Source organism: Neltuma alba, unplaced genomic scaffold (assembly GCF_004799145.2).
Source record: "Neltuma alba isolate B1F8T4 unplaced genomic scaffold, ASM479914v2 tig00004531_pilon, whole genome shotgun sequence".
Taxonomy (NCBI): Eukaryota; Viridiplantae; Streptophyta; class Magnoliopsida; order Fabales; family Fabaceae; genus Neltuma; species Neltuma alba.
Window position 1 is genome coordinate 1 of NW_021633750.1, and position 16764 is coordinate 16764.

Genomic DNA, 16764 nt, shown 5'->3' on the forward strand with positions numbered 1-16764 from the left:
AATTTTTTCACTTGCAAATGTTTGAAATCGATTTAATTTCAGGTTTTTTCACAGTCAACCCTGCTCTATCATTTTTGTGTCGCAAAGGATTAACAAAGGAGCCGAATTTGATTTTAGAGCTTGAATTACCTTCTTTTAAACAATTTCATATGAATTTAAGGGGTAGAACATTTTTTTTAATTAATCATGATTCTAATATCACTCCACATACATTAGTTAATACGGAAAGGGGTTTTAATTGCAATAGAAATAAAATCATGAGGGTTTAATTACTGAATCACTTCCCAATGGTATGTTCCAGGTTCGTTCCTATAATGAAAATAAGATTCCAAATAATGAAAATATAGATTCTAAATGGTCATGTTTCCGGAAGAATTCGACATAGTTTTATACGGATACTACCGGGAGATAAAGTAAAAAGTTCCGAACACCCCAAAGTCATTGGAAAACTGGGTTGGCCGAATAATTGATTATTGACACCCTGGTTAAAGAAATATTTGGATATCCTCATAAGTATTTTTTAAAAGTATTTTTTTATAAATCGAGATAAATTCTTTCACATATTTATTTCACATACTGTAAAATTATTTTTAAAATCATGATTTGGTTTTTATCTAAACACTTTTTAAATTAACACGTGAAATCTTAAAAAATTACTTATAAATCTTACTATTTGTATAATCTCTGCAGTCACAATTGTCACATTACCCACGCCCTTCCGCTACTCCGATCCCGCGCCATCCACGAAGACGACAGGGTCTTCTCGCAGCCATTAATAAGGTTACGAAATCCATACAAATCGAAGTTGTAATTGAGACGAGTCAAGACTTAAGACACAGTATTCGTTTATTATTATGCCAGGGCAAGAATGGTACACAGAAAGGTAGCGTGACTATCCTTGTCTTTTGCGCCACCTTTACTACTCTGAGAATGGTAAATAATTGAATCCCTGATTGGAAAACTCAGAAAAAGCGACGAAAGCGAAGATTGCTTTACTTGCTTTGATGATCTTCGACAACTCCTCTCTCTTCTGTAAGAACTATGGAAAAAGGCTGTAGTCCACAAAAAATGGAAATATTTTTTTGCAGATAGATCTTTTTTCCTTCTCAGTAGAAAAAGGGTACGTACGACGCTCCCTCACTATCACAATCCCCTCTCTCTCACTGTGCAATACTGCGATGTGAATGATCTATTAGCTGCTTTGACTAATTGCAAGCTGTGAAATCATAACAAGGAATCAAGAAACCTTGAAATGGAAACTGTACCACTAAGAAAGTTCCAAATACCCCTCAAGCTTATGTTGTGTAAGATGTTCATGGAAGCGTGCTAATAATCCAATTTTAGCAAGTTATCTTTATAGACAGCAGGCCTCAAACCGTTCTTTGTCCATGCACAATCGCTTGTCATTTCTTAAATTCTAAGTGCCTCTTACTTGCTAATAAAAAGAAATGTCTGTAACGTTTCCTTTTCTTTTCTTTTTTTCCCTTTCTGATACTTCCTCTGGCTCTGTGGGAATATGAAGCCAAGAGGATTACGACATTAACAAAATTTTAAAGATCCCACGTTGCTTTTATCAAACAACCCAAAAAGCTTTTAGGGACATGAAGCTCGTTCTTTTTTCTTGCATCGGATTGAGAATTTCCAGTCAGCAGAACCTATTTTGCCGCCATAATATAAATTGTTAATCAAGTCAGGTGGAAGCTGAAGCTGCCCTCAACTTCTCATTATTAATAACCAAGTCAATGGCAGTCAAAGCCATGAGTCCACGATATGGAAAAAGGAGACGAAATTAGCTAGCATAATAAATGCCGAATTTAACTACTGCCTGACTTGGCTTTTTACCTCTCTGAGAGATGCACAAATCCTTTCGCTGTCCGTCTAGCCACTAATAATCAGCCTCAAAACTCCTAATAGAATACTGGTCAAGCGGTCCTTGATACTGATGGGATACTATCTATTTGTTTACCTTTCTTGAATCGTTCCTTTCACTTTTCTGCTGCAGTCTGCGCCCTCTTCTCTCTCTCTCTCTCTCTCTCTGTCTCAGACTCCACTATCTCTCTCTAAACTTGCAGGCTGCCACCGCATCCCAACAATTTATGTACCTATCTTCCCTCCAGACGCCATTAACACACAAACTCCACCTCTCCAGAACCCGATCTCTCTCTCTCTCGCGGCGGAGGAAGTTTCAGAAAACTGCCATTCGCATCTCACTTGACTTGCGTTTATTTTTTACCAGTTACTCTTGTTTTGGTTTAGATGGGGAATGAATGACTACCATGTGACATGATAGGCTCTCATGGTCATGGCTTCGCTTAATTTATATCAGCACTTCACCACAATCACCACCTTGCTTATTATAGTCCTGCATCACCTGTTCTCCAATTTTTTGTTTTAATCAGCCTCAGCCTTCGACTTCTCGTCGGGTAGGCTTTCTAAAGCCCAGGGTTGTGTCTCCAATATAATTGTCCGCTTCATGATTGTGCTTCTGGTTTGATATGGATTCAATTGGATATGTGCAGGATCTTCTTCTTGAGGAGAAAACCAGGCTAGGTTCGATGCCTCCTAGCTGCCACAACAAGTGCAACGCGTGCCATCCATGCATGGCGGTTCAAGTTCCAACCTTGCCCAGCCACGAGAAGCTCAAGCCGGGTCTAACCCGAAAGACTCCTCTGAGTTTCTCCGGTCCATCATACCCGGGTAACCGGTACTCTAATTACAAGCCACTGGGTTGGAAATGCCATTGTGGTGGCCATTTTTTCAACCCCTAGAAATTGTAGCTAAGGAACCATCTGTCCAGATTGAGATTTTTATTATTATCGTCTCGATTTGTCCCATGGAAAATTGGAAATTGCCTCTGTTCATTTAATCTCGCTGGTTAGCTTATTAATCTCGCGTTTGATTCGAGGATCCATGGGATTGGTTTAGGGCTTGCAGATATGCGTCACTATCTGGTGTCAGAATTATTTGTATACGTTGAAGTTCGATACACCTGTACAGAGTTTGTTACAGACTTGCATTTTTCGGATTTCTGACTCTACGGTGGCGTCTAAATTCCGAGCAAGCTTCGCATTTGCCTCCCTCTTGTGTGGCAGGGGTTAGGAGGGGATTTTTCACGATCTCTATGTATCCTCGAGAGATTGTGACTTGTGGATTGCCATACTTTTTCGAGTGAAATGACGCATCTCTATATATTTATTTTCTTCTTGTTTTTGCTATCTGCTGTCAAATCTCAATCTGATGGCGGTTCGCTTATCTTCTTGGAATCCACACGACCTGATCCCATACTTACATGCTCCTCCTGGATGAGTAATTTGGTTCTCTCTCCTGCTCTGAAATGTTTGGTTTGCGGCGGTTGTAAGTTTGCCTTGGGATCTAACGAGGTGACGTAAAACCGAGTTAGAGGCCATTCTGTTCCTTTGTTGGGAAGAGACCGGAAAGACTTGGAAGTCTTGAACCATATGAAACCGCAATAGTAAAAATTTATTGAGTGAGATTTTACTGATAATTGTTTTAGCAGTATTTTTCTGTTATGTACCGTTATGGGCATCGTTCTGCTTCTGTCTGGAAAGTGTGTGTGTAATAAAGGAACCTGGAGTTGCTAATAAATGGCGAGTTTGGAAAAGGAATTAGATTTTTGTAAGTAAAACAGAATGAAGACGACGGAATATATATCGATGTCTTGATTAAATCACCCAGAATTTGTATCAACATTTTCTCTGTGCTTGATGCGTAAAACAAATAATACTCGTGGCTAATAAAGGTGAATTGTAAGATCTCGGAATATAATTGAGGCTTATTCGGGAACTCATTATGCGAAAGAGAATCCAAAATGGATTTACCGACACCGGAGCAATAGTGCTGGATTTTTCAGCTGTAAGTACTCTTTTGTTTTGTTGAGTGGACAGGCAGAACTACTTTTTGAGATACACAATCGCTCTGAGATGGTATATGAGGTGCTGAGCTAACGTTCAAAGGCAGAAGGTTTGTAACAATGAAAGGCAAACGTTAGTTGACGGAGTAAATAAAAGCCAATCCCAAAAGCTTACGAGATTTTTTTTAACAATTTGCAAGTTATCTTGATTTATATCGATTTTCTTATACATATAATTTGACACACACTCACAAAAATTATAACTTAGATTTTACTCAATTAACGTAATTATATGAAACAGATTAGGATTTAGTCTTCAAAGCAAGTTGAATTATGCTAGTTGAGCCCAATCATACAACATGCTTTTGTATTACATCCTGAACTTTGCGTTATACGTACCAAAAAAGGGGAGAAAAAGAAAAAATTAATCTTTTAATTCTTCAATTTTTAACTCATTTGTAATTCAATCCCTAAACTATGATAATTTTTGAATTTTTGACTTGCATATAACTCAATTCCTTACCTTTTCAATTTCCGATCCATTCTCTCCACAACTCTGTCCTATATAGCAACACACTCTTCCAACTTAGCTCCACCTAGTTTTTTTTAAAACAAAATTTAAACAAAAAAAAAAAAAGCAAAGGGGCAGAGAGGACGGAAGAGGGGAAAAGGAAAGTTGCAAACAGATTTACATCATCAGACCCAAACTTGCCGCCGTCTGTCCTTGTGGTTTCTGAAAAACAATACAGCCACGTTCCTGTAGATGGACCTAAAGATTCACTACTTCACATAGTGATGAAGGCGGACTCACCCAAGCTGTGGAAGAAGAAGGTAGGCTCATCCAATTCAAGGTGTGCCTCATATTTTCAACAGTGGCTTTTCAAATTGTTTAGCTGAATATGCAACCATTGCTTCTATTCTGCCATTGGTTTCGGTGATACATAATTCTTCTTTCCCTTGGCACCTTCTTTCAATTATTTTAAGTTATAATAGAACTCGGACCTTCCCATTAATTCATCCATTGAATTACCAAGCACTGATGTCAGTAAAAATATTTACATCACGAACTTTGTGTACTATGCACCAAAAGGGGGGGGGACTTTGCCTACTAAATGACAGTCTCCATACAGGTTGAATGCACGATACCCTTTTTTTTTATTTTTTATTATGACACGATACCCTTTTTTGTGGCCAGCGAATGCACGATGTCCTATAGCTATAATCGTAATATAGTATAATTATTATAGTAATATTCTTCTATTGGCATTATTATTATCATACTAGCCATTTTACGAAATATAATGTTTGGTTGAATAATCTGAAGATATCAATAAAGATAAATAAATTACTTTAAAATATCGTATTTATTATTTTTTAAACTAATTTGCTTAACTTATAAACTAATATATAATATAATATTATACATAATCATTTTAAAAAATTATATATATCATATATTATAATTAAGTAATTTTTTAATTTTCTCCTATTAGTAAACTTAGTTTTTAGTTTTACATTAATAAGGGATATAATTTTTTAATTAAAAAACTGATTCTACGACTAACGAGTAACGATCATAAATTCATAGCCCCTGGGAAATCCACTGGCTGGAAGACATTTTTAGAGGGGCTGAAGCGGATGCCACAGCCACAGAAATAGAGGAGCTTCAACAATCTTGATCATCTCAACTCTCAACTCTTATGGCGTCTACTCTGACCTCTCCTCCTCGTAGTCTCCCAACCAAGTCCTCTTATCTTCGTCCCCTTAGCTCTCTCTCCCTCACCACCACCATCATTACCAAACATCGGTTTCTGAATCCCCGAATTAAGCTATTCTCCTCCAAACATCGTGTCCTCACAGTGTCTGCTTCAGCTTCCTCATCTTCTCTTCAAGCTCTCATTTTCGACTGCGATGGTGTCATCCTTGAGTCCGAGCACTTGCATCGCCAGGCATACAACGATGCATTTACTCACTTCAATGTTCTCTGTCCCTCTTCTTCTTCTCAACCTCTCAATTGGGACATCGAATTCTACGATGAGCTCCAGAATCGCATTGGCGGAGGCAAACCCAAAATGCGATGGTTTGTTTATCTCTCACTTCAAATACATATTTTATGTCTCTATGTTTGATGTTGCTTATCTGTTCTTTTGTTTCGTCGGTATTCATGGATTATAAGGTACTTCAAAGAGCATGGGTGGCCTTCTTCTACGATATTTGAGACCCCTCCGAGTAATGATGACGATCGAGCTAAGCTGATAGACATTATTCAGGTGCTTTTCTCTGCTTGATGATGTGTGCTTACTTTTACTTTGGCGATTTGCAATGCTTCTACGTGTCTTGCTTTGTCTGCTATGAGAAACGGTGTATATGTTGTCTTACATATTACCGTATATATTTTCTGTGTTTAGCAGTTGGAACTTAGGATGAAGGTAACTCATAATAACTTACCAGAAGTACTTTGTATCCATGTAGAGCATGAATAACATATTACTTTAGAGAGGCCATGAAAGAACGTATTACTTCTGAATTTTTATTTATGACCATTGGAGTGGTTGTCATCTCACCTACAATCTGCCGTTGTTATATCTTCCATTTCTTCTTGGTCTAGGATTGGAAAACTGAGAGGTACAAAGAAATAATCAAGTCCGGAGCTGTAAGTATACTTCTTTTGTTTTCCTATTCTAACTCATATTCTGTCTGCTTCAAGCGAGAAGGTGCTGTTTACGTTGTAAATAAGCTACTGTTGAATAGGTAAAACCCAGACCTGGAGTTCTGAGATTGATGGATGAGGTCAAGGATGCTGTAAGATCATGTTTTAAACAGTGTATCGATCTCTTCTTATTGATGTCCCGCCTGACGTGTATCTGCTTCTAACTTCTGGCAGAATCTGCTCTCTCTTAGACATCTTTTTGATCACTTTATTCCCTCTTATCATTCTTATAGTTAAGCACGTCTGCTTATTGGCCAGTATTTTTTTTCCCCTCTATTGCTATTGTAGGGGAAAAAGCTAGCTGTTTGCTCGGCAGCGACTAAAAGTTCAGTTGTTCTCTGTCTTGAGAATCTTATAGGAATTGTAAGCCCATTTTCTCGTATACTTCTCCACAATGAAAATATACTTTCCAACATATGTTCAACCTACTTAATTTTTGGTATCTTAGGAGCGGTTTGAGAGCCTTGATTGCTTCCTAGCAGGTATTAAGCCCACTTTTATATCCCTTTATATTGTTCATATAACATGGAGGCGTTTATTGTGTATATATAAAGTAGTGGATCAATGCTTAACTAACGATGCCCGAGGCATCAGACTCTTAAATCAATTTGCCGTCTCTTCAACATGCCAAAAAAGTTAACTCTCTCCTGAGATAGCTTAGTTCTCCATTTCTATGCGAACCCAATTCTTGCCAATCTTTCCCAGAGGATATTTTCGGCATGATGCGTTTGATGAATTCTGCTCTGCTTGTCTGGTTTGGCTGTTTTTTAATTAACTGTGGCATTTGAGATCAACTATTTTTTTTATTAATCATTTTTAATTTTCAGGTGATGATGTGAAGGCAAAGAAGCCTGATCCATCAATATATCTCACAGCTTCCAAGGTTTAGATTAATATATATTGTAACTTAGATACATGAAAATCTAAGCCTTATTGCGTGTGCTGACATAAGGGGCATGATTCACATGTTGTGTCTTGTAGAAGCTGGGTGTGTCAGAAAAGGACTGCTTGGTGATAGAAGATAGTGTAATTGGCTTACAGGTTAGGTTCTCAACAATAATCAATGTTGTGTTGTGTGTGTAATTTGAACTTTGAACAAAAGATGCGCTTAATGCCTTTGGCTTCTTCAATGTGACAATATTAACATGGCTTCAAACTACAGATCTAAAATTTATTTTTTATTTTGCTTTAAGTGCATTGAATGAAGTTAACTAGTATAAATCACAATGCTTGAACTCTATCTTTCTAAAAGGGGAGCAAATTTCTTGAACTCTCACCAACTAAATTAATATCCACAGGCAGCAACTAAAGCTGGGATGTCATGCGTGGTTTCCTACACGCCTTCAACAGCTAACCAGGCGAGGCATTTGCCATCTGTTCAAAAATTAAACTAGAAAATACCAACCAACGGCTACATTTTGATGCATCGTCTTTTTGAATCTAATGTAGGATTTTAGTGATGCAATAGCAGTCTACCCCGACTTGAGTAACATAAGGTATAGTGCATTGTTGACAACCTGGGTATTGTCCCATTATTCTCGCTTAATTTTGTTACTATAATTTGTGTGCTCCATCATGCAGATTGACTGATTTGGAGCTGCTCCTACAAAATTTAGTTGCTTCCAAATAAGAGATTTGCCTTGTGTATGGTTTAAGCTGCCCCAGAATCGTCTCCATCAGAAGGTAGAATCGAATATTGGATAACCACTAGCTCAAGCTATTGTCTCTATACAATTTGTTTTTCTTTTCTTTTTTTTCCCCCAATCATGCGTCTGTTAACAGTAAATGTAATCATTTAACATATGATCTGAGAAAAATTCAATTTAATGTATCAAATTCTCAGGATCTTCTCTTGTCCGTTTCATTTCATTAAATGGAAAGCTAGACAATGATTTTTTTCTGCCAGCTCTTAAAGTTCCCATTCCCTTGATAGAGTGTGGCTTTTTAACTCTCGATCCTCACGCATAGAGGTATGGCATAAAGGGATCTTAGGACTGATTGAATTGGTATTAGAAGAGCAATCGAATGATTGTAGTTCTTTATCAATGAAACTGGCGTATGTGTCTCTCGAGGTCTGTGAACTGCGATTTACCTTTTGCGGCAACTTTTGCTCGTATTTCAGTAGACGGGTATAGTTTATAGTTAAAATAAAAATAATACAGTAAATTATATTTTCCCTCAAGTTTTTGGCCTAAAAATTATATTGGTTGACTTGAATTGTTTTATATAATTTTAGCATTTTAAATTTTAAATTGTTATTTTTAATAATATTTATTTAATTAAGCAAATAATCTAATTGGTTAAACAAAATTAAGAAGAAAAAAGATCCAGCTTCCAACAATGGAAATGCCAAATTATTTATCAATTAATGCCGCAGGAGTTATTATCCTGATTAATAACTCGTATTTGTCAATGAATAATTATAAAAAGTAATTTTGCCCCAAAAGAATATTGTCTATTCTACCTTTAGCAGTAGTTTTCAGGAGATTTTTTTTCATGATTTCCACCAAAAAGCTACCTCGTACCATCTCGAGCCGCGTATAGAATGAATCTTACCCATCCCTAACTTTCCATCTCCAAAAGCAAACCAAGTTCTCAATGGAAGTCTGATTTATTGATCCAGTTGATAGTCACTGTTATGAGTTTATTTAAAATTGTCATCATAATCACTGTTGTGAAGCCTTGCTTTAAATGGTCATCATAAATTCATAATCCACATCATTTAGTTATGTTAAGATGATGCCACAAATGGTTGACATGCTTCCACAGTTAGCTATCGGAAAAAGGCATGACCTTCATACATAGTACCAGTTTGGATATGCTTATTTAAATACTTATAAATACATTTCATATAAATCGAAACAATTTTTTTCATGCATTTGCCTTGTATTTCCTAAATCACTGGTAAAAAAATTACTTATAAACCATTCACTTACATTGGGATTTGGGATCATTTAGTTTCTTTGTGATTCTAACATTGGGTTACATTTTTTGAACAGCCTACTAGCAGAGCACTGACATTGGCCAACAAGTAGTTAGGACGTCCAACATATGCTGTCATGGGAAAATAATCCCTTCTTCTTCTTGACAAATGTATGTATATGATTCCTGTGCCCAAGCATCACGTTTATGTAAATAAGATTACATTGCACCCCGAAGATATCCAAAAAAAACAAAGGGGACGATTAATCTCTTGTGCTCGTCAACCCCACCTTTGTTCCCGAGGGCTAATCAATAACCTATAACTACCACCATATTCAAACCTCTCCAACTGGTCAAATATCATGAACTGCCCAGTTCTCCTCAGTAAGTTACATGGTCAATAAAGATGCATTCATGACAGGAGATTGAAATTTTTGGGTTAGAAGTACACTCGTCGGAAAAAGCGGATCCCATAAAATATTATCTCTTGCTAGTCGCAGTCTTGCCTTTGCTTAGATCAGCAAGTTCTTCAATAAGCTTTCTCTCATCGCTGCTCAGCTTTTTGGGGATTTCAACTTGCACCCGAACGAACTGATCACCCCTCATACTGCTCTTGTTCAGCAGGGGAACACCTTTTTTAGCCATAACAAGTGTGGTGTTCGGTTGGGTCCCAGCGGGGATTTTTAAATCCACCATGCCATCAACAGTAGGAACCTTGATTGTAGTTCCCAAGATTGCGTCTATGTATGACACCTTGCAAGTGTATAAAATGTTGGTGTCATCACGTTTAAGGACTGGATCTGGCATAACTTCAATAACAACAAAGAGATCACCAGGAGAACCACCTCGCCTTCCAGCATTTCCTTCATTTCGGACCCTTAAACGACTAGCAGAGTCTACACCAGCTGGGACTTTCAGACTTATTCGTTTTGTCCTCCGCACTCGACCATCCCCAGAACACGTATTGCATGGTGTTGAAATTTCTCCAGTCCCATTGCATGAAGAGCATGTCATTGACTGCTGGAAAATGCCCAATGGTGTCCTTGTTGATGAGACAACCCTACCTTGACCCCCACAAGTGGTACATCTGGTCGGCTTGGTTCCCGGTTTAGCCCCTGAACCATTGCAAGTTCCACAGCTCTCTAGCCGGCTGATCTCTATCTCCTTTTCTACTCCAAAAACTGCTTCCTTAAAGTTCAAGACAAGACTATAATACTCATCTTCACCATCAAGAGCTCCATTCCAGGAACCTCTGGTGTTCATGCCACGATTCATACCCTCAAACAGAGTCTCAAACAGATCAAAAGGATTGCTGAAATCCTGTAATAACACACATAATCCAAGGTTAAGAAGCAGAATTAGTCAACACATTTTTTTTTCATTATAACAAGGTAACTTACCCCCATGCCTATTCCAGAACCTTTAAGCCCAGCCTCTCCATATCTGTCATATATGGATCGTTTCTCATCATCTGATAAAACCTGCAAAAGAATTTGAATTTCAGACGACCTGTAAGTATTAGAGTTAGAAATTCATAAAAGACAATCGGGCTTTCGATCAACAAATGAACTTTTACCTCATATGCATTGCTAATTTCCTTAAACTTCTGTTCTGCGCCTGGTTCTCTGCAGCATCAATGAGAAAAATTCAGACGAAAGTTGAAGTGCCAGAAAATTTCCTTCATCAGATGTTCGTCTGACCTCAGAATATTATACAACTAGTAAAACGGACACACGTATCAGGCCCAATTCAAGTCGCAGTAGCGGTGACTTAAACCTCCTTCCTCAAGACATTTTAGCCAGCTTATTGCTATGACCTTCCCTTGGATGCTATTATGCCAGAGTCATATCCAACCAAAGAAAGCCAACAACTAAGGAAGCTATGCGGTCACTTGCAGGCCAAAAACCTATTAGAGCTGTAGTTACCTTTGATCCACTTCTCAAGAATTAGAGTTTTCATGTCAAGTGTCCAAGGAAGTTATCCATTAAGAGTTACGTCAAATCCACTGACAGTCCGTAAACATGTGTTACATCATTAAAATAATTACAATACAGAACATGCAGTAAAAACTTTTTAGTCTCTTACGTAAGCTGTACCATATGGTTCCCTGATAGTGCAAAATTCTGTAGATAGGGAGTGGATCAAAAGTAACCACTTCATACAACTTAATCCCCACCAGCCCAGCTACTCATCATAAGGACAAACCCTAAATGATTGAGATTGATACCCTACATTATTAAGTTGTCGTGGATATTTACACTACATAAACAGGTTAACAGCACCAATCTACAGAACCATGATGATTTTAGGTCATACAGACTTCAGCAGCGTTCATATAGAACTTGTCCTAATATTAAAAAGATTCATCATAAAATTACCAGGAAAAACTTTGAGATCGTGGTTGGCCAGAGATACAATCCTATTTATGATAATGCTAATGTTCAATTTTCTCCATCACAAATCCAACACAGCCCAGCTTAATAAACATAAAGGACAAATTCTAAAGGATTGAGATTGATACCCTACATTATTAAGTTGTCGTGGATACTTACTCTACATAAACAGGTTAACAGCACCAATCTACAGAACCATGATGATTTTAGGTCATACAGACTTCAGCAGCGTTCATATAGAACTTTTCCTAATATTAAAAAAATTCATCATAAAATTACCAGGAAAAACTTTGAGATCGTGATTGGCCAGAGATACAATCCTATTTATGATTCTGCTAATGTTCAATTTTCTCCATCACAAATCCAATCCAGCCCATATTTTAACTTAAAATTATCAATATAGATATCTGTTACTGGGGGGAACAAGGCAAAGGAGAGGAATCGAAAAGACATGAAAAACAAAGAATCATAACTCACTTGTTCACATCTGGGTGATAACTCCTGGCAAGCTTCCGATAAGCTGAAATGTAAAAGTTGAGAGACGTGTTATTCCAATGAAAAATGGCGGCACAGCACCACCATGTAAAGAATATGCTCAATCAAGCAATCAATGAGTAAACTCAAGCTAAAAATTACAAGTGATTTTTTTTTTTTTTTAATCATAGGCATCTATAGAAGATTTGGATTCACTGTCGCTGTTCCTCGTCTCCTTTACAATAAATACAAACTGTTTAAATGAAACTTTAATCTCGTTTCTAGTCCATATTTATTCTATATACAAGCATCATCCTATAATACAAAAAAGGCAGGGGAAGATGTCAACATCACACCAATTTAAATTTAATCCTTGAATTGAAAAGGCCCTTATGGTTATTTAATTTGGGGATAAGCCCCACCCATTTTATTGATATCTTAGGGTTTGATAGGCCCCTTGACAGTCTTAAGTTAGAAGCTTCCTTTAAGGCAATATATTTCTAATTCTTAAGGGTACAGGCAGCAGCAAGAGTAATACCAAATGGGCAATCAGCCATTAATCAACAAAAGAGCCTACTTTGGAAATTGGTCTTGCCTTAGAGACAACTAAAGCACTAAAATCGTTATGATTCCAGCTGACAATTATAAGCAAATAAACACAATACATCCAAATATCCTTATTTGATCATGATGAATATCTGATCATAAAGACAGAAAAATAAAGAGTCCAAAGTAAAATACCACTCTTAATTTCAGATTTACTAGCATTTCTTGACACCCCAAGGACAGAATAGTAATCCTGCACATTGAGACATAATAGTTATTAACATTCGGTCTAACCTGCAAGAACGCTTGAGATATACAAATTAGAAATGAGAAAGATGCCTCCACACAATACAAGCACATGGAAAGCTATTAAATTGCGCATTGTTGTATACATGAGTAGTCATACTTACTACATCTGCTCTAACTATAAACCTTGATCCCTTGCGACGAAAAAAACTTTGAGAAGAACCCAGGTCATATAGCGCATGCAAGGAATCACGACCAAAAAAGCTTGAACTTGGGGCAGCCATAAAGCTTACCCTACTTGTAACACTGCAACCAAGATGATCCAAGAAATTACACTCTGCATTGCAATGGATTATGCTGAAAATATTAATTAAGTAAAGCATTATAAAACAATAGCTTGTGAAAAATAAGATTGACAACAGTCCCTTGATCCCGTGTACTTATCCCAAAAATAAAGAACTATTGCTAACAACTCTGTAAATTTAAAAAAATAAAAGATAAACCCAGCTATTAGTGATGTCACTATTGATAATATGATAGAGATGGCCCTGTAGAAAGTAACTTAGTATTTTGTCCAACTTGATTGTGAATAGAAACTAAGTAACTCATACCTCTTATAAATGTAATAGTCAGAGAAAATTCATATATAAGTGGTTTTACTTCCTCAGAGAAGTGTTTAGCCATGAGACAACTTACCTGAAGCCAGATGATGTAATCCCACCTGTCATACAGGATCTCATAAATAACTGAGGACGGATTCCCCATTGCGCAACAGATGTGCTTCCAAAAGGTGAGATGGCCATTCAATTTGTAAAATTTTCCTTCCGCAAGATAATATGGTGATCAATATGTATATTGATGATGAACTTATGCCAACTGTAACACTTGTAATGTGCAGCATAGGGTCAGATCTAAACCAAAAAATCTGATGTGGTTTGCATCTAGGAAGGAAATGAAACAGTAGGCTGGAAAAGAAAGATTTTGTTTTCCATATTGATGAAATATCTCTCTACATTAAAACACAATACTTCACAGATATTGCATGCAACTGAGAAACATGCCATCAAAAATCTATTATTCAAATAGAGTACACAGATATTGTACAAAATTAGAATTGGACCCCAATTGAGTTATCCTTCCCTTGTATTTGTTGTTACTGAATAATGACAAAGTTATTCCTAAATAATCTTCTCATGCATTTATAGTGAAAGATTTAGGAATTCTCGAATTGCAATAGACACAAGAAAATAATCAAGTTAAAGTTAAAACTATATTCAGCATTAAACCAAGAAATGGTTTTTTTTTGGGGGGGGGGGATTGTGTGGGAATCTGACAACTTGGCCAGGAATATAAACGAAGGAACAACAGCCTCCTCTAGCTCCGAGGTTGCCACCTGGAAGCCAAAAGCGTGCGTCCTCACTACATCGCAATGACCAAAAGAAGATGCCACAGTGGATAATGGGAAGAAATATATTACGCAGTACAGCTTAAGAGGTTTCTACAAAATTAAAGAGGGAAAAAAATTGGAAAAAAAAAATCGAGAAACCTGCTTGACCACTTAACAAATAAGAGCATTGTGTAGACTAAAGACAGAGTTGAGTAGGGGCATATAAATAACCCCACATCTTCTACGGGGAAGAGGGTGGGTGTCAGAAAAAACATCGAGTAGAGATACAGGGGCGTTCGAGATAAATGATGGGCGGGAGAGAAGTGAGAACAAGCAAAGCTCCCAAAGCAAACACTACTAGACACTCTAAAATTATTAACTCAACCTTCGATGACTAATTAGCTAGTCAAATTTTATACCTTGAGCGAAATATAGGAGGAACAAGCATTGAAACGTAACTTCCATTTCTTCTAACATTAGACGTGGGATAGGAAGCAGTTGCTGGCGCGAATTAACGCAAACAAGAACATAGCTACCACCGACAATAGTTTTAGAATCTAGGAAGCCGACAGAATGAAAGATTCCACAGCCTCTATCGTACAAAGATGTGAAGCATTGGTGGACGTAAAAGTATTGAGAAATGAAAGACAAACCTGTTGATGCCTGACTTTCCCTTCGCTCTCTCTGGCAGTGGAGAGAGGAAGAAAACGAACAGGAGTGAAGAGCGAGAGAGAGGGACAGTGTTCAGGGACTGAGTGCGCCGGAAATGTCCGAGGATGAGGCTACAGTGTTGGAGCACGAGGATGATGATATAACTTGGCGGTCGAGTTTTCCTCTCCGAAGTCCGAAGCCGGCCGTTTTTGTTCAACTGAGTTTTTATTCGCTGCTTCTAGAACCCTAAATGGTTGCTTGCCTTTGGTTGATTTTCCGCCGTTAGATTTTTTTTATGGTTCTCCTTTGACAATCTAATAACTCGAAAATTTTATTGCGCGATGAGCCCCACTTACATTTTAGGGAAAATCCCAGAAAAAGCCCTTGGAATATACAAAATCCCAGATCGGGTCCTTAAATTTCGAAAATGACAGAATGGGTCATTGACCCAATTTGTCATTTGTGAAATTACGGCGAATTGACAATTTTGCCCCTGGCTGAGCAAAAGTGAGTAGTTATTCTCTAAACAAATCTAGGTAACGCTTACACTGTTCTAGTGATTACAAGATTAGTTGTAATTAATAATAAAGTACCTAATAATAATAAGATACCTGACTATGAAAAATAAGTAGTTATTCTCTACACAAATCTAGGTAATGCTTACATTGTTCTAGTGATTACAACATTAGTTGTAGTTAATAACAAGACACCTGACTATAAAAAAGTGAGTAGTTATTCGCTACATGAATCTAGGTAACACCTAAACCCTTATAGTGATTCCTTAAATCATTATAGTGAATAAATGCAAATGAGGGCAAAGTTGTCAATTCCTCTTAATTTGACAAATGACATATTGGGTCACTGACCCATTCTGTCATTTCTGAAATTTCATGACCCAATCTGAAATTTTTCATATTCCAAAGACTTTTTTTGGGATTTTCCCTACATTTTATCTTCTTCCGATTGCTCGAGTCAGATGCTTTTTTCGGGAGCGTATGCAAAAATTTTTATGAAAATTTCTCATATTGACGCCATAAAGTATATAATTTAGGCAAGAAATCTCTAAATTTTTTCATTAATTTGAGCCGGAAAATCTATATATTTATTTGAAAGAATTATAATCAAGTCATGCAAGAAAAATAACTACTAAAGGATCCAATAACAACCTGAGTAACATGTAATGATAAACTTTAAAGTGGAGAATAAAAACTTTTGAGACTTGTTTTATAATTTTTTTTCTTATATAGATCTCATTATAATTCTTTCTATTTATTTGCTAAACCAGTGGATACTGTAGAGGTGCAGATACATTTCCTGACATAACTGGTCGGGATGTTTATGACAGATTTTACATTTATCCCTGCATCTATGATTATTGGTTACGATCAACCCTTTGATAGATGCTCCTCCGATCTTTAATATAAGATTCATTTAACTAATTTGATTAGATTAAGGAAGTTAGGTAAGTTAGTTAAGTATAAGAAAAGTGACACATTTTTTCTAAAACACCATAATCATTTTTCTTAATACCCCCTCTCCCTCTTCTATTTGATCATGGTTGAGG

The 16764-nt window shown here is 37.0% G+C and overlaps 2 protein-coding genes and 1 pseudogene across 5 annotated transcripts; 2 read left to right on the forward strand and 1 right to left on the reverse strand.

The window, feature by feature from the left end:
* The first annotated feature begins 2028 nt into the window (after positions 1 to 2028).
* LOC114745097 (EPIDERMAL PATTERNING FACTOR-like protein 1) lies at positions 2029 to 2795 on the forward strand (annotated as a pseudogene).
* Positions 2796 to 5512: 2717 nt separating this feature from the next.
* On the forward strand, positions 5513 to 8486 carry LOC114745092 (haloacid dehalogenase-like hydrolase domain-containing protein At4g39970). Its single transcript, XM_028933228.1, has 11 exons — positions 5513 to 5951; positions 6048 to 6141; positions 6480 to 6524; positions 6623 to 6673; positions 6870 to 6944; positions 7030 to 7063; positions 7409 to 7464; positions 7563 to 7622; positions 7880 to 7939; positions 8031 to 8077; positions 8163 to 8486. The coding sequence occupies exons 1-11, from the start codon at positions 5572 to 5574 to the stop codon at positions 8209 to 8211; spliced, it is 951 nt and encodes a 316-aa protein (XP_028789061.1). The 5' UTR covers positions 5513 to 5571; the 3' UTR covers positions 8212 to 8486.
* Positions 8487 to 9470: 984 nt separating this feature from the next.
* Positions 9471 to 15365, reverse strand: LOC114745094 (chaperone protein dnaJ A6, chloroplastic-like). Of its 4 annotated transcripts, none has more exons than XM_028933235.1 (8): positions 15203 to 15365; positions 13859 to 14038; positions 13327 to 13468; positions 13112 to 13169; positions 12374 to 12416; positions 11080 to 11128; positions 10904 to 10984; positions 9471 to 10823 (listed from the first exon to the last, which is right to left on the reverse strand). In XM_028933235.1, exons 2-8 carry the CDS (start codon positions 13963 to 13965, stop codon positions 9984 to 9986), a joined length of 1320 nt encoding a protein of 439 aa, XP_028789068.1. In that variant the 5' UTR covers positions 13966 to 14038; positions 15203 to 15365; the 3' UTR covers positions 9471 to 9983. The 4 variants fall into 4 exon arrangements, with proteins under 4 accessions (XP_028789068.1, XP_028789069.1, XP_028789071.1 ...); XM_028933236.1 differs by having other exon boundaries at positions 13859 to 14046; XM_028933238.1 differs by lacking the exon at positions 15203 to 15365 and adding an exon at positions 14969 to 15189.
* Positions 15366 to 16764: the final 1399 nt, after the last annotated feature.

What these genes read in the sequence shown, in the direction of transcription:
- LOC114745092 (XM_028933228.1), top strand. Translation starts at nt 5,572, where the DNA reads ATGGCGTCTACTCTGACCTCTCCTCCTCGTAGTCTCCCAACCAAGTCC. An exon ending in CGCCTTCAACAGCTAACCAG is followed by an intron (nt 7,940 to 8,030) that starts GCGAGGCATTTG and finishes AATCTAATGTAG; the next exon opens with GATTTTAGTGATGCAATAGC. An exon ending in CCCGACTTGAGTAACATAAG is followed by an intron (nt 8,078 to 8,162) that starts GTATAGTGCATT and finishes TCCATCATGCAG; the next exon opens with ATTGACTGATTTGGAGCTGC.
- LOC114745094 (XM_028933235.1), bottom strand. Translation starts at nt 13,965, where the DNA reads ATGGCCATCTCACCTTTTGGAAGCACATCTGTTGCGCAATGGGGAATC. An exon ending in TATCACCCAGATGTGAACAA is followed by an intron (nt 11,129 to 12,373) that starts GTGAGTTATGAT and finishes TTGATGCTGCAG; the next exon opens with AGAACCAGGCGCAGAACAGA. An exon ending in GTTCTGGAATAGGCATGGGG is followed by an intron (nt 10,824 to 10,903) that starts GTAAGTTACCTT and finishes GTGTTATTACAG; the next exon opens with GATTTCAGCAATCCTTTTGA.